Source organism: Dendrobates tinctorius, unplaced genomic scaffold, assembly GCF_039654945.1.
Source record: "Dendrobates tinctorius isolate UK_male_01 unplaced genomic scaffold, ASM3965494v1 ptg000326l, whole genome shotgun sequence".
Lineage (NCBI taxonomy): Eukaryota > Metazoa > Chordata > Amphibia > Anura > Dendrobatidae > Dendrobates > Dendrobates tinctorius.
In genome coordinates, this window is record NW_027361993.1 from 11,678,946 (window position 1) to 11,699,896 (window position 20,951).

The 20,951-nt window shown below is 47.5% G+C and overlaps 1 protein-coding gene across 1 annotated transcript in view; it reads left to right on the forward strand.

Moving 5' to 3' along the window:
- TNFRSF25 (TNF receptor superfamily member 25) overlaps nt 1-20,951 on the forward strand; it is a 147,626-nt gene that overhangs the window by 113,430 nt on the left and 13,245 nt on the right. Inside the window, exon 8 of the mRNA XM_073561689.1 lies at nt 14,751-14,832. Coding sequence (XP_073417790.1) covers nt 14,751-14,832 — 82 coding nt within the window. The remainder of the gene's footprint in view (nt 1-14,750; nt 14,833-20,951) is intronic.

Sequence of the window (20,951 nt, forward strand, 5' to 3'; positions counted from 1 at the left end):
GGAATGCACTTCCCCAGACGATCAGACTGATACCTAGCTCCGACCTATTCAAGCGCGCTTTGAAAACCCATCTCTTCAAACAAGCCTACCACATCAACTACTCATTAATAGCAGAAAGAACAACCAAGTATAATCCAAAAAATATCTAAATGTTTATTCAAAATATTTTTTTCTTTTAAAAAATTTTTTTAATACATCACATCAAATAACAGAGGCCACTGAACCCACATATAATATGACATAACCACTGGTATATAAAATACATCATGTATCAAATAATTACACAATTCCCTTATTATTCCATGTGTGCAAACTCCGCAATAAAATAAGGTATATGTGCAAGAAAAACAGTCTACAAAATAACATGGAGGATAGAAGTAAAAAATGTAAAACATGTAAATAAAGCACAAATGTACAATGAGAGAACTCCCTTAGGATAAACTAAATGACTGGTGCATACTGAGAGAAAAAAAAATGCATGTATCATAAAAGTGTATAATTTCAATATGTATGCAAAATAAAACCCCTTGCCAAATGTGTCCAATTAATAACAGGTGCATAAATATATATAGTACAAATTTCAATGCATGTGCAAAAAAGTGTATTGCCTAGATAAATATGCAAAAAATTAAGTAAATGTTCCCAGAAAAATAATGTGGTTATGTAATATTATATGTGGTTCAGTGGCCTCTGTTATTTGATGTGATGTATTAAAAAAAATCATTTTTAAAATAAAAAAATATTTTGAATAAACATTTATATATTTTTTGGATTATACTTGGTTGTTCTTTCTGGTATTAATTATTAGTTAAGTTCTCTGTTCAACTTTGTTTGTGGACATTTTTGTAATAAGTCACATCAACTACTCAGTAAACTAACTTTGCCCTGTTCCCTCCTTGCAAATATTATTCTGAATCTGCACCCTACTATTCATCTGTCTCCACACTCTCCATGCACACGATAACTGCACTTGATACTTGACCATTGCACTTAAACACAAGGGCTGATGACCGGATCATGCAGCTTTATATGAAAATCCCTATTTATTATAATTGCCAGACCTGAAATACCAAGCACTTTTCACCTACTGTGTCCCCCCCCATTTTTTTGTAGATTGTAAGCTTGCGAGCAGGGACCTCACTCCTAATGTCACTGTTAAATTGTCTTAACTTGTATTGAATTTATTGTCTGTACATGTCCCCGCTTAATTGTAAAGTGCTGCAGAATATGTTGGCGCTATATAAATAAAAATTAATATTATGGGTAAGTATTGGTCAGATGATCACACACAGCTAACACAATACACAGGTGTCTAATTACATCTACTGTGCACTGCTGCTATACAGTTAATAACATCTCTGTACAACACTGCAATGCAAGAAAAGATATTAATCTTACCAGATATGCTTTACCCGGATAACAAACTCAAGTAGGGGAGTTACAGGAGGAGAAATAAACACGTGCGTCCCATGAAATACACAGAAGAAAATGGCATCTTCCTCATCTCAGAATACATTGCTTCAATCCCACAATGCAACACTGTTAAAGACACAGGCTGTAAATGCTATTAAAGACACAGCTATAAATTCAGCCACCACTAGATGTGCTATAACTAAACAGCACATAATATAAACATATTTGCCCTATATTCAGAGAGCAGAACAACAACAACAATACTGCATAATTAAAAACAGTTAAAAATGCATATAGCAAAGAAAAACACACAAAGGCCCTCAATAGGGCCATGTCCTTGCCAGTCCCCAATAAACAATAATGTTTCCTATCTACACCATGAGCAAAGTAATTCATGGTAATACAGCCAATCAAACAGAGTGAATAAATGTGGTGGAACACAAAGGAGATGGACAGGCTAATACCATGCAGATCAAACTGTCGTAAACAGGTAGTCTACGCAATATGTGCCCATCCAAAGTGATGAAAAGAATACAATGGTCAAATAAAGCCGGTTATCAAAGGAGCATGGTGTAGCAATAAACTCTCACAGGATCCAAAGTAAACCTGCAGAGCAGTTGCAATGGCCCAAAGAAAGGGTCTAAAAAAATTCACATACTACCTGGACCTGGGCAAAGTATCACCCACATGGGTAAAGTCCTGTCAGGAGTACAGATTGTACTGTGGGTGAGGAGTGGAGGAGGCAAGGGCACAGGATATGCCCCCAATGCGTGTCGCCAGAGACTGGCTTCTTTAGGGGCAGTGACCGCAGTGCTGTATAAGATGTCTTAAATACATGTGAGTAGTCAGGTGGCCATGAGAATAGCTGAGGGCAGTTGATCGCAAGGTTGACTCCACACAACTGCCCGGAAGTGATATGCCCATGCTGGGATACCGGAGCAAATAAGTGCACGAGCAGTGAATATGTTGAAGCCTGCAATAGAAAAGGTGTGTAAATATGGCCACCAAGAGAAACAGTGCGCATGCGTGAGTTAGCGCATGCACAGAAGATTTAATTAAATCTCCAGTGCCGATGATGTCATAATGAGGGCGGCGCTTACACCTGTAAGCTGTTCTGAACACATGGGTTTTCAAGTTCTTCTTGAAGTTTCCGAAAGTAGGGGATAATTGGATATGTTGGACCACAGAAATCCAGAGGAATAGAGGCTAGGGATACCCATGAGAAGTCTTGTGGGCAAATGGATGAGGAGAGTACGAGTGTGGAGGAGAGAAGGAGGTCTTGGGAGGACCAGAGGTTACGTGTGGGAAGATATCAGATATGGACTGCTTTGTAGGTAAACATCAGCAATTTGAAATGGATACATTGGAAAATTGGGAGCCAGTGAAGGGATTTGCAGAGCGGAAAAGCAGAAGAATACTGAGGAGAGAGGTGGACTAGTCGTGCAGCAGAGTTAAGGACGGACTGGAGAGGTGCGATAGTGGTAGCAGGAAGGCCACAGAGGAGGATATTGCAGTAGTCGAGGCAGGAGATCATGAGGGCATGCACTATTATTTTAGTATATTGAGGGTTGAAGAAAGGACGGATCCTGGAAATATTTTTGAGTTAGAGGTGTCAAGGGATTGGATGCGCGGTTGAAGGACTGGGCAGAGTCAAGGGTTACTCCGAGGCAGTGTACAGGGAAAAGCGTGATATCATTTATTGTCATAGATAGATCAGGTAGGGTAGTTATATGAGATGGAGGACAAATTACGAGTTCAGTTTTGTCGACATTTAGCCATAGGAAGTGACAGGAGAAGGAGGCTATGGTTGATAGACACTCCAGGATTCTGGCCAGCAGAGAGGTGACGTCTGGGCCAGAGAAGTAGATCTGAGTGTCATCAGTGTATAGATGGTAATTGAAGCCATGGGACTTTATGAGGTGTCCCAGGCCAAAGGTATATATGAAGAGCAGTAGTGGTTCTTTGAGAGAGCCTTGAGGGACATGGGATGAAAGGATCTGTAGTACAAGGGAGTGGTCAACTGTGTCAAAGGCAGATGATAGATCTAGAAGGAGGAGTACAGAGAATTATCTGTTGTCTTTGGCAGTGACTAACTTGGTGATTTTGGTTACGACAGTTTCATTGAAATGGTGGGGAGCGGAAGCCGGATTGAAGGCTCTAAAAGAGTAGGTTAGATGAGAGGTTGGTGGAAAGCACAATGTTGGCCGATAGCTGGATGTAGAGGTCGGGTTGAGGGATGGCTTCTTCAGGATAGGTGTAATTGTGGCATGTTTGATAGCAGAAGGGAAGATACCAGTAGTTAATGATAAGTTGAAGAGATGGGTTAGGCCTGGGATAAGTGTGGTGGTAAGGTTGGGGGGGAGGTGGGATGGGATGGGGTCAAGTGCACAGGTGTTAAGGTATGATTTGGGGAGGAGATGAGTAAGCTCTCCTTCTGTGATGGTGGGCAAGAAGGTTAGTGGGGAAGCAAAGTGGCCTGGTGTACATAGGGGTTGTGGTGGTTGAGTAGTAAAGACTTGCCTGATTTTGTCGATCATACTGAAATATAAGTGAAGTCTTTGGCAGAGATAAGGGAGGTCAGAGGGGGCGGTTGTGAGTGGAGGGAGTTAAAGGTGATAGATAACTGCTTGGGGTTGTAGGATAAAAATGATACGAGGGTTGTGAAGTAGGCATGTTTAGCAGAGGTGAGGGCTGACTTGAATGTGAAAGTTGCTTTTTACAGTGTGGTGAAGTCTTCTGTAAGTGTGCTTTCTTCCAACGCCGCTTTGCAACCTTGGACATGAGGTAGGTGTGCAAGGGTTGTCTATTGAATCGTCGCACTCTGCCATGTACAAGAGGGGCAACTAAGTCAACAGCTGATATGAGTGTAACATTGCAGAAAACAGTGGCGCTCTATGTGTCAAGTAGTGAAAATATGGAGGACATCGGTAGAACAGAGAGTATGAAGGTGTTTAGGTGTGTGAGGTTTCTGCAGGGTTGAGCTACCTAGCTGGATTTGGGGGGGCAGGTGAAGAGGATGTGGTAGGGGGCCGGGTTGGGGGGTGGTCCACTGCTTACCACGCCCGGATGACACAGACACCAGGCGAAGCAAGGAGAAGACGGAGGCAGAGTTCAGTTGTAACTAGAGTTGAGCGATACCAGCCGATACTTGAAAATATCGGATCGGAATGGATCGGCCGATCTTAAAAAAAGTATCGGTATCGCCGATTCCGATACCGGGAACCAATGCAAGTCAATGGGGCCAAAATATCGGAATTAAAAAAAAACCCTTTCTTTCCTTGTAGGTTAATTCTACATGAAGAAAAACAACTAAGAATAATGTAGAATGTATTGTGGGAGGTGGAGGAGACATTAAAGCCATAGAGGTTTAGCCCAATCAAATGGAATAGCAGGAATTAAACTTTTTTTTTAAAGACGTTAGGAGTTACAAAGATATTGACTATGTTAGCCTCATTTATATTTTGCCAGACATGTATGTCTTCTTCTTTCTTTCTTCTTTCTTATTCTTCTTCCTTTTTTTACCTTCTTCTTCCTTTTTTTACATTCTTCTTCTTCTTCTTCCTCCTTTTTTTACATTCTTCTTCTTCTTCTTCCTTTTTTTACATTCTTCTTCTTCTTCCTTTTTTTACATTCTTCTTCTTATTCCTTTTTTTTACATTCTTCTTCTTCTTCTTCCTCCTTTTTTTAAATTCTTCTACTTCCTTTTTTTTACATTCTTCTTCCTTTTCTTACATTCTTCATATTCTTCTTATTCAACAATTATTATTCTACATATTCAACTTCTTCATCTTCTTCCTATTCTTCTTCATCATATTCTTATTTGTGTCAGGCATTCCTGTAGTTGTTATCTAGAAAAGTTAGAAGTTTACACCTTCCGTTCTGCCTGTCACAAAAGATTTACAACAGGATTTGTCCGCGTTCAGTTTGGCCTGCAGCAGCAGACCTTTTCCAGGGGCACCACGAGGAGGAACGGACTCACCCCCATACACTGCTTAGTCTTCTTCTGCTTATAAATAAGATAATATCATTTGCTCAGAGTATTAGTCTTATGCTTAATGTTCTTCTGCTTTGTTTTTTTATGCTTCTTTGTCTTCTCTCTCTCTTGTTGTTCTGCATCTTGGTGGTTGTCTTCCTGTTCTTTGTCCTCTTGAACCAGCTGACGGTACTGGCACCCGGAGGGGCAGCAGAAGGAACAAGAGCCAATGGCACTACCGAGGACCAGCTGACTGTGCTGGAACCCGGTTACTAAGCAGGAGGTACCTGTGCTACAAAGCACTACCAAGGACCAGCAGACGTTGCCGGAACTCGGATACCGAGATGGAGGCACCTAAGCCAAAGGCTTTGCCGAGAACCAGCTGACGGTGCTGGAACCCGGATGGGTAGCATAAGCTGCAAGAGCAAATGGAAATAGCGAGGACCAGCTGACAGTGCTGGCACCCGGAGGGGCAGCAGAAGGAATAAGAGCCAATGGCACAACCGAGGACCAGCTGACGGTGCTGGAACACGGTTACTAAGCAGGAGGTACCTGTGCTACAAAGCACTACCAAGGACCAGCAGACGTTGCCGGAACTCGGATACCGAGATGGAGGCACCTAGGCCAAAGGCTCTGCCGAGAACCAGCTGACGGTGCTGGAACCCGGAGGGGCAGCTGAAGTTACCCCTGAAAAGCAAAGTTGGCATGCCGCAAGCTGGCCGCAGTTACCGAATCACACAGTCCTACAGGGGGTGCTTGTCCTACTGGCACTACGGAACAAGCCTTTCTTACCAGAACCCGCAGTCCACATAGGAAGCACCTAAACTGCTGGCACCCTAGCCTCGGCTAACCCAACCGCAACACGACATGGCAACTTGGGGTGGCAAACTGACATTGACACTTCCCGGAAACAGCAGGCAGGGCTGGAACCAAGCTGTGCAGGAGGGAGTACCCGTGCCAAAGTCAGTTATGAGCAGCAACTGGCGATGTTGGAGCCCAGGGACAAGCACTTAGCAGGCTGAGGCCTGATGTGCTGTCAATTGGGAGGCAGCAGGACAGATTGCCATCAAAACAGCAGGGGAACAGCTGACGTTACTGAACCCCACAAACACAGGAGCTAGTGTTTTACTCTGTGAAGACGGCACTTCCGAGCAACAACTGGCTGTGTTGAAGCCCAGGGACAAGCACGGAGCAGGCTGAGGCTGCATTGAAGAAATTTTAAGATCGGTTGTAGACTTCTACTAATTTTAACCAAGCTCCACTTAGGCCTGTGGCTTCACTGATTTTCGTATTTCCCCTGTCCTCCAACCCTGCCAGTTACAGCTCCGAAGTGGCGTCTGCACAATCCACACTTGTTCCTGTGTTACAGGTGTTCAGTCCGGTCAGTTAATCCCCTGATGTGTGTCCGGCAATGTCGCCTGCTCTGTCCACATTCCCAGTTATGGGAATGTGGACAGAGCAGGCGACATTGCCGGACACACATCAGGGGATTAACTGACCGGACTGAACACCTGTAACACAGGAACAAGTGTGGATTGTGCAGACGCCACTTCGGAGCTGTAACTGGCAGGGTTGGAGGACAGGGGAAATACGAGAGACAGTGGAGCCACAGGCCTAATTGGAGCACGGTTAAAAATCAGTAGTAGTAGGACTGTGTAGGCAGCAGGAGACTTTGCCATCCACACAGCAGGGGATCAGCTAGCGTTACTGAACCCCACTGAGACACGGGAGCAAGTGTCTCTTTCCGTGTGGACGGCACTTCCGAGCTACAACTGGCTGTGTTGAAGCCCAGGAAATAGGAGGGTGTAGGCAGAGGCCTACTGTCTTTGGAATGCGGAGACAGCAGGAGAGACTGCCATCCACACAGCAGGGGATCAGCTGGCGTTACTGAACCCCACTGAGACACGGGAGCAAGTGTCTCTTTCCGTGTGGACGGCACTTCCGAGCTACAACTGGCTGTGTTGAAGCCCAGGAAATAGGAGGGTGTAGGCAGAGGCCTACTGTCTTTGGAATGCGGAGACAGCAGGAGAGACTGCCATCCACACAGCAGGGGATCAGCTGGCGTTACTGAACCCCACTGAGACACGGGAGCAAGTGTCTCTTTCCGTGTGGACGGCACTTCCGAGCTACAACTGGCTGTGTTGAAGCCCAGGAAATAGGAGGGTGTAGGCAGAGGCCTACTGTCTTTGGAATGCGGAGACAGCAGGAGAGACTGCCATCTCCACAGCAGGGGAACAGCTGGCAGTGCTGAACCCCACTAACACTTGAACGAATGTGTTTGGCTCTGTGGAGACGACACTTCTGAACACCAACTGACGCTGTTGGAGCCCAGGATCAGGCGTGGAGCAGGCTGGGGCCTACTGGATTTTGGCAGGTGTAGGCAGCAGGAGACTTGCCATCTCCACAGCAGGGGAACAGCTGGCAGTGCTGAACCCCACTAACACTTGAACGAATGTGTTTGGCTCTGTGGAGACGACACTTCTGAACACCAACTGACGCTGTTGGAGCCCAGGATTACTCATGCCGCATGCAGAGGCCAATGGGCAGCGGTTTTTATGGAGGTTGTTGACTACTACTGATTCTAACCATGCTCCACTTAGGCCTCTGGCTCCACTGTCTCTACTATTTACCCTGGCCTCCAACCCCGCCAGCTACATCTCTGAAGTGGCGTCAGCACAATCTACACTTGTTCCTGTGTTACTGGTGCTCAGTCCCGTCAGTTGATCCCCTGATGTTTGTCCGGCAAGTTCGCCAGCTCTGTCCTCATTCCCACTACTGGTTATGGGAATGTGGACAGAGAAGGAGACCTTGCCGGACACACATCAGGGGATAAACTGATGGGACTGAGCCACAGGAACAAGTGTAGATTGTGCTGACGCCACTTCAGAGATGTAGATGGCGGGGTTGGAGGCCAGGGGAAATAGTAGAGACAGTGGAGCCAGAGACCTAAGTTGGGCACGGTTAAAAATCAGTAGTGGTTTGAATGTTGATGGAGCTGGTGACTTTGCCGTCCACACAGCAGGGGATCAGCTGGCGTTACTGAACCCCACTAACACAGGAGCTAGTGTGTTTCTCTGTGCAGACGACACATCTGAGCGACAACTGGCTGTGTTGAAGCACAGGGATTATAGTTCAGGTGGTAGAAAAATGAACACACCAGCAGACCTGGATACAGTTGCCAACCACTAATTTAGTCTGTAAGAGGAATGGCAAAGTCTTTGGAGATCCAGGCCTTGTTCATTTTCAGAAAAGTCAGCCGGTCAACATTATCGGAAGATAGTCGCGTGCGACGGTCTGTTAGTACACCACCTGCGGCACTAAAGACGCGTTCCGATAATACACTGGCAGCAGGGCAAGCCAGCACCTCCAATGCATACTGGCTAAGCTCTGGCCATGTATCCAGCTTAGAGACCCAAAACTTGAAGGGGAAGAGCCATCTGGGATTACAGCGACAGGGCAAGACATGTAGTCTGACACCATCTGACGGAAGCGTTGCCTCCTGCTGACTCGAGGCGTCGCTGATGGTGTAGACAATTGTGGTGGACACACAAAACTTTGCCACATTTGGGCCATAGTGGTCTTGCCTTGTGCTGCGGCGCTGCCTCTGCTCCCTCTTTGTGCAGAGTTTCCTCCACTGCCTCGACGCACAGAGCTGCTTTGTAAAGCACTAGCAACAATGCTGTCGGGTGGAATGGAAAACATTATGGACTGCACCAGTGACTCTTCGTACTCCCGCAGTTTACGATCCCGGTTCAACGTTGGTATGAGCCTTTGTACGCTGTCCCAGTAGCGAGGATCTAGGAGGGTGTACACCCAATAATCAGCCGAGACGAGAATGTGGGCGATGCGGCGGTCGTTTCTCAGGCACTGCAGCATGAAATCAACCATGTGCTGCAGACTCCCAACTGCCAAAGAACCGCTGTCCCCTGTTTGAGGCGTGACCTCGGCCTGCTCTGCATCACCCCACCCTCGCTGTACATACTGAGTAGAGGTTTGTGTACCTCCCTCCTCTGGAGAGATGTCTTCCTCCTCCATCGACTCCTCCTCATAAAGTGTCCCCTGCCTAGGCCTTTGTGAGGAAACACGTAGCGCAGACTGTCCAGAAGCAGATGGCATTTGGGACTCCTCATCCTCCACCTCTTCCGAAACCTCATCCCTTAGTGCTTGCAGTGTTTGTTGAAGCAGGCAGATAAGGGGGACAGTCATGCTGACTAGTGCATCATCTGCACTCGCCATCCGCGTGGATTCATCGAAGGCACGCAAAACGAGGCAGATGTCCTTCATAGAGGCCCACTCAATGGTGCTGAAGTGTGAACGGCGCACAGTGCGACTTGTTTGCGCCTGATGCAGCTGGTACTCCATGACTGCTGCCTGCTGCTCACACAACCGCTCCAACATATATAACGTTGAATTCCACCGGGTGGGTAGGTCACATATGATGCGATGTTCCGGAAGGCCAAATCGTCACTGCAGAGCAGCGAGGCGCGATCTTGCCGTGCTGGAACGCCGCAAGTGAGCGCACTCTATGCGGACCTTGTGCAACAGTGCATCAAGATCCGGATAGTCCCTCAGAAAGCTCTGCACGACCAAGTTAAGCACATGTGCCAGACATGGGATGTGTGTGAGGTTGCCTAGGCCAAGAGCTGCCACCAGATTTCGGCCATTGTCACACACTACCAAGCCCGGCTGGAGATTCGCTGGCCCAAACCACACATCGCTCTCCTGCTTGATAGCATTCCAGAGCTCCTGCGCTGTGTGGCTTCGATTCCCCAAAGAAATTAATTTGAGTACAGCCTGTTGACGTTTGGCCACGGCTGTGCTCATATCGGTCGTAACAGGCTCCTGCTCTGCTGTTTCTGAGGAACTTGAGTAAGAGGAGGAGTCTATGTGTACAGACTGGAGTCCTGCAATCCGTGGCGTTGGAAGAACACGTACAGCGCCACTCTCCAGATCTGTAACCGGCTCCACAACATTGACCCAGTGGGCAGTGAGGGAAAGGTATCGTCCCTGTCCATGGTTACTGGTCCACGCATCGGTGGTCAGGTGGACCTTGCTACTAACGTTGTTTAGTAGCGCATGTTTTATTTTGCCCTCAACATGTTTCTGCAGGGCAGGGACGGCTCGCCTGCTGAAATAAAAGCGGCTGGGCACGTTGTATTGGGGGACTGCCAATGCCATTAAGTCCCGGAAGGTGTCAGTGTCCACCAGCCTGAATGACAGCATTTCAACTGCCAGAAGTTTGGCAATGCAAGCATTCAGAGACTGTGCTCGGGGATGGTTTGCCGAGTAAGGGCGCCTTTTATCCCATGCCTGTGCTACCGATGGCTGTGATGGATGGGAACGTGCTGCTATGGGTGGAATCTGACAGGGTCTCCGGACAACAGTGGCAGAGGTTCTTCCTTGGCGATCCTGTGAGGAAGCCGAACCAGCAGTGTGTGAGCTGGAGGAAGAGGCCTCAACACGAACTGAAGAGGTGGTAGGTGATGCTGTACGTTGGCCTACGTCTTCAGGGTGTCTCTGCAACTCCAACTCGTGCTTGGTGCGCACATGTTTCCACATATTTGTGGTATTGAGGTTGCTGACATTTCTCCCTCTTTTGACTTTCTGATGACACAGCTTGCATTTGACAAAGCAAATGTCATCTGCAACTGTGTCAAAAAAGGACCACGCACTGCAAGTCTTGGGAGCGCCCGTTTTGCCTTTGGAATGAGGAATGCTCCTAACGGGTGCCGAAGTGGAGGGTACAGGCAACCAAGTCTTCCCCCTCCCTCTGCCTCCTGTTTTGGCCGGTAGGGGAATCTCTTCCTCCGAGCTGCTCCCACCACCTTCCTGTTCCTCACGCCATGATGGGTCAAGGACCTCATCATCTTCCCTCCCCTCTTCAAACAGCTGCTTCTCCGGGGTTGTCTCGCCAGCACCGTATGCACCAGAAAGTGGCAACTGAGTCTCGTCATCATCTGATGCGTACTGAGGTGTGCTGACCATAGGCACTGGCCCACTCGCCTCTTCAGATTCAGAGGGACAAAGAAGTTGCGCATCACTGCATACTCCCTCTTCTTCACATTCAGGAATGCTGCTTGGCTGGCCCCCTCTTTCCAAGCCAACAGATTCCGAGAACAGAAGTAGAGACTGTGATGGCTCCTGTCCATGTCTCTCTGACTGCCTGGGCACTTTGGCAGGTGGTGAAGAGACAGATGGTTGCTCTTTGGTGCTCTGGTCCTGAGAGGCTGTGGAAGTAATTGAAGTCGATGCGTTAGCTGCCATCCATCCGACAACGGCTTCAATTTGTTCCTCCCGCAGCAGTGGGGTACGTTGAGGTCCTACAAAGCTGCGCATAAAGGACTGTTGCCTGCTAAAACTGGGGGATGCTGATCCACTGGTGCCCGCAGCAGGCCCAGAATCCCCACGTCCTCTACCTGCAGAATCCCCACATCCTCTCCCTGCTGAAACTCCACGCCCACACGCCTTACTCCCTGCCTTCTTCATCTTGCCAGACTGCTTAAGATAGGCAGAAAAGTACAAAGGGGGGCCTTAGTGTGCTTATTCCTGAACAGCTGGTTACAGGTACAAGAAACACTAATTTTATGAAGTGTGTGTGTGTGGACTACACTTTAATAGGAGCTGATGTGGCCTACACAAGTTCCAAATGTAGTGTTTGGTGAACTTTTTTTGTGGTTTCTTTGTTGGAAACAAACTCAAAGTATGTGAACAAAGAATTGAAACTGATAGTATCACCAACTTTTTGGAGCCATTACAATACAGGCAGGTAACCTACAATGCAAAAGATGAGGCTCCAACAAAATTGGGTAATACTAATCTGGCTGCGCCGGCAGGGCACAAGCCAGAAAAAAAAGGCTCCTCTATCTACTCCTATATAGTGTTTGCAACCAACCAATGTTGATGGATACGGATGGATGCACACTAATAGGAGAAGAAAAAATGAGCTGCACTCAAAGACAAATATGTGTGAGGCAGTGACGCACGTTGAGCGTCCTACAACCAGATGTAGCTGCAGGACACTCTACTCAGCGTGAGCTGCACTCACACACAGTCAGAGACCTCTCAGACAGCCGTGAACAGTGCAGCTAAGTGGGCACTGGCACTGACAGGCTGCAGAAAGGCTCTGCTGTGTACTCCTATATAGTGTTTGCAACCACCGTAGATGGAGACGGATGGATGCACACTAATAGAAGAAAAAATGAGCTGCACTCAAATAAAAATATGTGTGAGGCACTGACGCACGCTGAGCGTCCTACAACCAGACGTAGCTGCAGGACACACTACTCAGCGTGAGCTGCACTCACACACAATCAGAGACCTCTCAGACAGCCGTGAACAGTGCAGCAAAGTGGACACTAGCACTGAAAGGCTGCAGAAAGGCTCCGCTGTCTACTACTAGTGTTTGCAACCAACGTATATGGATACGGATGGAAGCACACTAGATTGAAATTATGTAAAAAATGCAGCTCAAAAATTAAAAGATGTATGAGGCAGCAGTGAGGCACGCTGGGCAGCCTACAACCTGACGTGGCTGCAGGACCCACTCCACAGCGTGAGCTGCACTCACACAGCCCTTGCAGACAGCTGTGAACACTGCTGCTAGGGCAAAGAAGGCTACAGTGGTGGTTTATGTAGCCTGGGTAAAGCACTAGATGTTTGGTGGAATCGCTATTTTTAACTGTCCCTCACAGTCTTCTACAGCAGCCTGTCCCTAACTGAATTCACAGCAGAGTGAACCAGAAATGGCGGCTGCGGTGGCTTTTATAGTGCATCATGACATCATTTCGGCAGCCAATCACAGCCATGCCAATAGTTAACATGCCTACATGCCTAACAGGATGTGCCCACACTTCGGAGGATTCCCATTGGCTTAATCAAAGCAAGCAGGCTCATAGCATGATGGGAACTTCCGATTCCGGTATCCGATATGACAAAAGTATTGGAAGTCAGTATCGGAATTCCGATACCGCTAATATCGGCCGATACCCGATACTTGCGGTATCGGAATGCTCAACACTAGTTGTAACAGTTCCGGATTTTATTCGTCATCCTCCTGACGACCACAACCACGCACCGCAGCCTCTTTACAGTTCTCCATCTCCAGGCCCGGGTACCTGCACCTTTCCTCCAGTCAAAGTAACGTCCTTCGCGGATCTTTCGCTGGGGCTGTCTTAGGCTGGTTTCACATTCGCGCTTTTTAAGCGCACGCACGGCCGGGGGTAGCTCCGCCCCCGAGCCGGCTCTCTGCCCGGCGTGCCCGCCCCTTCCTTGTAGCGCCGCCTCCTAGCGCACAGCGGCGCCTGCGATCGGCGCACCCTATCTTTAGCATAGGGTGCGCAGATCGTGCGCAGGCCGTGCGCTAGTTGCGCTTTGACCTGCGCTGCGCACTTTTGACGGTGCGCCGTGCGCGCCAAAATCAAACTTTTCGGATTTTGGCGCGCACGGCGCACCGTCAAAAGTGCGCAGCGCAGGTCAAAGCGCAACTAGCGCACGGCCTGCGCACGATCTGCGCACCCTATGCTAAAGATAGGGTGCGCCGATCGCAGGCGCCGCTGTGCGCTAGGAGGCGGCGCTACAAGGAAGGGGCGGGCACGCCGGGCAGAGAGCCGGCTCGGGGGCGGAGCTACCCCCGGCCGTGCGTGCGCTTAAAAAGCGCGAATGTGAAACCAGCCTTAGACCAATCTACCGCCAGCGCTTCACCTGCTCAAGGTCGTCGTCCAATCGGTACCCCCGGGGCCTCGTCTGTCCTGCGGTCCGTCGGGTCAGGGCCACCCCCCTGACTGTCTCTTTCCTGTCAGTCCCCTGGTCGAGCTCTTCGCTGTTCTCTGTCTTCTGCCGAGCTCCTCCCGGGACTAGCCTGCCTGGAACCCCAACCAGTCCTATTTATCCCCTCTCTCACCGGGAATTCCCCTCCTGGGTTCCTATCTCCCCGCCCCCCATGACTAAGCGTTTCTCAAGCCCTAAGCTGCTGTTGAGTACTGAACTACTCCCCCCTGCCAACTTGTGGTCATTTCTAGGTACTGCACTCTCTTGTCTGTCTTTCCCAGCTATCTCCCTGCTGTCTTTGTCAATCTCCGTCCATAGAGCACCAACCGCTCCCTCCTACTTCCAGTCAAGTCCGTCCGTCAAGTCACCTTCCCCACAAGGACAGGGAAGAGAATGCAAGTAGATGGTGTTCAGATAGGGGGAGAAGTGAGGTTAGATAGGGGGCAGAGGTGGGTGAAGATCAGGTTAATGTATGTTGTCGTCTGTGTGGGTGGCTATAGAGGACCAACAAATTACATTTATAAACTCAAACTGTCAGTCATCAGATGGAGCCACAAATCTATGTATATCAAATATTCATATATATTTGTCCCTATAGGCACAACAACAAACAATACTCAGTGTGGCGACTGCTTGCCTGGTTTCTATGAAGACAAGAATGAATGTCAGGCCTGTCCTCAGTAAGGGATAAGTATTATTATGTAACATATAAACTGTGTCGAACCAGTGATGTAAAAAATGTGATCTGCAGGCAGGATGTTATAGGGCAGGAGGAGCTGATCTGATTGATAGACATTTTTGGTAGAAAAGTTTCAGTAAAACTTGTGTTTTATTTATTGAAATGATTGACAGCTATCTCTGCAGGCACAATCATAAAGGGAATACTGTCAATCAGTAGTAGGCCCGCCCACTGGACTCACACATACCAAACACCATTAATTTCCAATAAATAAAATGCAAAAACTATTGTGAATATTTTCTAAATATCCATATCATTCTGCTCCGTTTCTCATTTTCTATACCGTACTGGCCACAGAGCTGACTACAGGTACAACGTGACAGGTTCCCTTTAAGACTATTACAGATGAGTGTATGAAAAGCATATTCACATTTAGGCCGGGGTCACACTTGTGAGAAACTCACACAAGTCTCGCTTCTCAATACCCGCCACTGCCGCCGGCACTCAGGACCGGAGTGTGCGGCTGCATGTCTTTCAAGGCAGCTGAGCGCTCCGGTTCGAGTGACGGGGGCAGTGCTGGGTATTGAGACGTGAGACTCGTGCGAGTTTCTCACAAGTGTGACCCAGCCCTAACGCTGTTGGCCTAAGATCCCTAACTGAGATCTTAGGACTGGGACTTGCATCTGAAATGCGGGCACACAAATGTGTCTGTAACACATTTGTCTAAAACTTTCCTTGGGAATGTAACATCAAGAAATGACCTGTTGTTTAAGTCACATTTTTGATATACATGTATTATTTTTCAGATTTTTTTTTTGCCATATCATGATCATACATTAATAAAAAAACAAAATTAGTAATCTTCCAATTTTCACACTGGCCACTGGGGATAATTTCGACTCACATCCTGCCTTTCAAGCAGAGTTTTAAGCAGGCTCTTTATCATTAGAGGCAGGATTTCAATGACAGATAACACCTCTGTAACAAAGCTGATAACAAGGATGACCAGTTACAATAGGTGATGTCACAGCTAATACTGCTCCATCTATCTTCAACATTACCTTGGCATACGCTCATTAGATGCTTCAGTACAAAATATAGAGTCTGAGCCATATTGCTGCTAATGTACATGTGAAATTTCTGAAACAGGAAACATCAGTCTAGATAGAATAAGACCAATGGCCAGTGTGAAAATTTAAAGTTTTAAGTTTTATTTTAATGTATATAGTCATATGGGAAAAAACACAATTCTCAAATATTTTTTAAAAATACATTTGACACGAAAGTCTGATTTAAACAATAGGATATTTTCCAATGGCACATTTGCTTTAAAGGGAATCTTTCAGCAGCTTTTTGCTTTGTAAGCTGAGAGCAGCATAATGTAGGGGCAGAGAGCCTGATTTCAGCGATGTGCCACTTACTTAAAAGCTTGCTGTAGTTTCTGATGGTTTATCAGCAGATTATCACTGTCAGACTAGATGTCAAATGCTTGACAGTCAGGCTACTCTGTGTAACCCCGCCCCCACTAATGCACAGTGTACAAAGAGAGCTGCCAATTGTTGGTGTGGGTGTAGTTACACGGAGTTCAGCATAGATCTGCTACATCTACAGCAGAGAAAAAAGGGATTCTATCAAGACTGCATCAAGCAGCCCAGTAAGTGACACATAACTGGCATCAGTGTCTCAGTCCTTATATCATGCGGCTCTCAGATTACATAGCAAGAATCTTCTGATAGGTTCCTTTTAAGCTGATTGAGTGTATAGATATTTTTGTGGCAGTTGCAGGTCAGTCAGGTTTTCCCCCATGTCAAGCTTTGGTCCAAAAGAACAACTCATTGCACAAGGAAACAGAAAGCAACCAGAAATGTGTGTATGTAGGCCGGTGAGTCTGACTTCTATACCAGGAAAGATCTTTGAACAAATTATTAAACAACATGTATGTCAATACCTGGATAAGAATGAAGTGATTAAACAGAGTCAGCATGGGTTTGTAACTAAAAAGTCATGTCAGACTAACTTAATTTCCTTCTATGACGGAATCACTGATTGGGTGGATCAAGGAAATGCTGTAGATATAGTATATCTTGACTTCAGCAAAGCATTTGATAAAGTATCTCATACAATCCTTATTGAAAAAATGTCTAAGTATGGAATGGACAATGCAACTGTTAGGTGGATTCATAACTGGCTTAGTGATCGGACCCAAAGAGTGGTCGTAAATGGCTGCACATCCAGTCGGAAGAATGTCTCAAGTGGGCTACCACAGGGCTCTATCCTAAGCAACAGCACATGTGAAAAAAACTTGGGTATACTAATAGGTCACAGACTGAATATGAGTCAACAGTGTGATGCAGCAGCAAAAAAGGCAAATGCAATTCTAGGATGTATTAACAGAAGCATACAGTCTAGATCACGTGAAGTCATTATTTCCCTCTACTCCTCTTTGGTCAGACCTCATCTGGAATATTGTGTCCAGTTTTGGGCACCACATTTTAAAAAAGACATCAACAAACTGGAGCAAGTTCAGAAAAGAGCGACCAGAATGGTGACCGGTCTGCAAACCCTGTCTTATGAGGAAAGGTTGCAGGATTTGGGAATGTTTAGTTTGCAAAAGAGAAGACTGAGAGGAGACTTAATTGCTGTCTACAAATATCTAAAGGGCTGTCACATTGTAGAAGGATCAACTTTATTCTCATTTGCACAAGGAAAGACTAGTGTCAAAGACACCGCACTGAACTTGCTCACTGAGCCAGTGCGCGTGTCCGGAGTAAAGCGAACAGTGCTCAAAGCTACCTGTGGAGCGGGCAGCAACCGAATAGATGTGTACTTCAGACCCGCAGGACCTGAAGCACGTGACTTCTAGAGGCGTGGCCTAAACTCCAGAGAGCTAGGAGCTGCAAGACAATTCCTAGCAGAGTAACTGCAAGACAAAGTTACCAAGGGGCATAGACAGTGAGAATAGTCAGGACGTAGCCAATGAGTCACACACAGAGATAGCTGCAAGGTACCAAAGGGGGCGAGCAGAGAGTAGTCAGGTCACAGGCAATGAGTCATACACAGATAATAACGCAGTACAAAATCAACAGGCAAACTCACAACGGGAAACAGAATCGGGTCAGAACCATATAAACAAGCTATAGCAACACACAGGCACACGGGGGTCAGCACACTAGGCCAAAGACAAAAGTATAACTGGCAGGGATTGAAGCTACCCAGGGGTTTATGAAGCTCTCCCAGAACCAGAAAGAGGCCACAATCATTAACCCCAAGTGTGCAGGTCAAAACCTGCACAGAGCTCCAGACATTAACCCCTGGTGTGCAGCTCTAAAACCTGCACTGGGATCATGACAGTACCCCCCTCTCAACGGGGGGCCTCTGGACCCCCAGGCTTCCCCGGGTACTTGGCATGGAACGCCTGAACCAGGCGATCTGCATGTACTGAGCGAGCAGGGACCCATGAGCGCTCTTCTGGTCCATATCCCTTCCAGTGGACCAGGTACTGCAAAGAGCGGCACACCCGCCGAGAGTCCACAATATGTCCAACCTCATACTCCAATTGACCCTCCACCAGCACTGGAGGAACAACAGTCTCAGAGTTCTCTTTGACAGATCCTGCTGGTTTCAACAGAGACTTATGGAACACATTAGATATTTTTAAGGAGGCGGGGAGACGCAACCTATACGCCACAGGGTTGACTATCTCCATAATCTCGTACGGACCAATGAACTTTGGTCCCAACTTAACTGATGGTACCTTTAAGTTGATGTTACGCGTGGAGAGCCAAACCTTCTCTCCCACCTGAAACATGTCTCCCGAGGCTCTCTTTTTGTCCGCAAAATATTTGTATCTCCCCTGGGCTCGAGAGATATTACGCCGGACTTCAGCCCAGAGGTTTTTTAACCGTAGAACGGACCCCTCTGCTCCTGGACAACCGGAGTCCACCCGAGAAAACTCCCCAAAATGCGAATTAAAGTCATAGTTAATCAGGAATGGGGACATGTTGGTGGACTGACTCACCCGGTTGTTAAAAGTGAATTCAGCCAACGGTAACGCATCACACCAATCCTCCTGTCTGGTGGAGGTCAGACACCTGAGAATTTGTTCCAGGGATTGATTGGTGCGTTCTGTCTGACCATTACTCTCCGGGTGGTATGCCGACGAGAAGGAGAGTGAGATGCCCAATTTGATACAGAACGCCCTCCAAAATTTGGCCACAAACTGCACACCTCTGTCAGACACAAAATTCAGGGGTACCCCATGCAATCGGACCACATGCTGCACAAACAATCTTGACAACGTTTCTGCTGAAGGTAATGCTGCCAAGGGAATGAAATGGGCCTGTTTAGAAAACCTATCCACCACCACCCAGATCACGGTATTGCCCCTGGAAGGTGGAAGGCCGGTAATAAAATCCATGGAAAGATGAGTCCATGGCCTATCAGGAACCGGCAAAGGTATGAGTTCCCCAGCCGGTCGGTTATGCGAGCTTTTGGAACGGGCACATATGTCACAAGCAGAAACAAATTCCTTGACATCGGACCTTAATGAAGGCCACCAAAAACCCTTGGCTACTGCCTCTCTAGTGGCCGTGATACCTGGATGAGCACTCAGCCTAGAATCATGAAACTCCTGCAGAAGTCTAGGCCGCAATGAATCTGGAACAAACAGTTTATCGCTTGGCCTGGTTGCCGGAGCTAGGGCCTGAGCCCTTAGGATTTCTTGTTCCAACTCAGTTGAGACCCCCGCCACTACCACCCCTGGGGGAAGAATGGAGGACGGCGGCTCAGGGGGAGACACTGGATCAAAACTTCTGGACAGGGCATCCGCTTTAACATTTTTGGACCCCGGTCGAAAAGTAATTGAGAACTGAAATCGTGAAAAAAAAAAGGGACCAACGGGCCTGTCTAGGAGTAAGCCTCTTAGCAGATTCAAGGTATGCCAAATTTTTGTGATCCGTGACAACCGTGATAGGGTGAGCCGCCCCTTCCAAAAAGTGCCTCCATTCCTCAAACGCCAGCTTGACCGCAAGAAGTTCTCTATTTCCTACATCATAGTTTTTCTCAGCTGAAGAGAACTTCGTGGAGAAGAAGGCACAGGGTTTGAGATTGGTAAGGGTGGCCGGACCCTGGGACAGCACAGCCCCCACCCCCACTTCAGAAGCATCCACCTCCACAATGAATGGTTTGGACGGGTCAGGTTGCACCAACACCGGGGCAGACATGAAACATTTCTTAATCGCTGAGAAGGATTCCTTAGCGAGTACAGACCAATTTTTTACATCAGCTCCCTTCTGGGTAAGATCCGTGAGTGGTTTCACCAGTTGTGAGAAACCTTTAATGAATCTCCGGTAATAGTTCGCAAATCCTAAGAAGCGCTGGAGCCCCTTGAGATCTCGAGGCTGAACCCAGTCAGCGATCGCCAGCACCTTCTTAGGATCCATACGAAACCCCTCACAGAACACAATGAACCCCAAAAAAAACAGCTCCTGTACAAAAAATAAACATATTTCCAATTTGGCGAACAATTGGTTCTCCCTGAGTCTCTGGAGAACTGTCTTTAGATGTTGCAAGTGAGATTGACTGTCCGGGGAATACACCAAAATATCATCCAAATAAATAATAACAAAACGGCCTATCAGATCAGAAAACACAACATTGATGAAATTTTGGAAAATAGCGGGTGCATTAGTTAACCCAAATGGCATTACCAGGTTCTCAAAGAGTCCTTCTGATGTGAGGAATGCCATTTTCCACTCGTCCCCTTCCCGAACCCTTATCAGATTGTAGGCCCCCCGCAGATCTAACTTGGAGAACCATTGGGCCCCAGCTAACTGGTTACATAAGTCTGGGATGAGGGGAAGCGGGTAAGAGTTCCTAACCGTTATCTTGTTCAGTTCCCGAAAGTCTAGGCACGGCCGCAAACCACCATCTTTTTTCTTCACAAAGAAGAACCCTGCTGCCACAGAAGGCCTGATATGCCCTTTGCGTAGACTCTCAGCTATGTACTCCTTCATGGCTTGGCGCTCAGGCCCAGACAAATTGAACAATCGAGCCTTAGGTAACTTGGCTCCGGGTACTAAATCAATGGCACAATCATAGGGTCTATATGGTGGCAGCGCC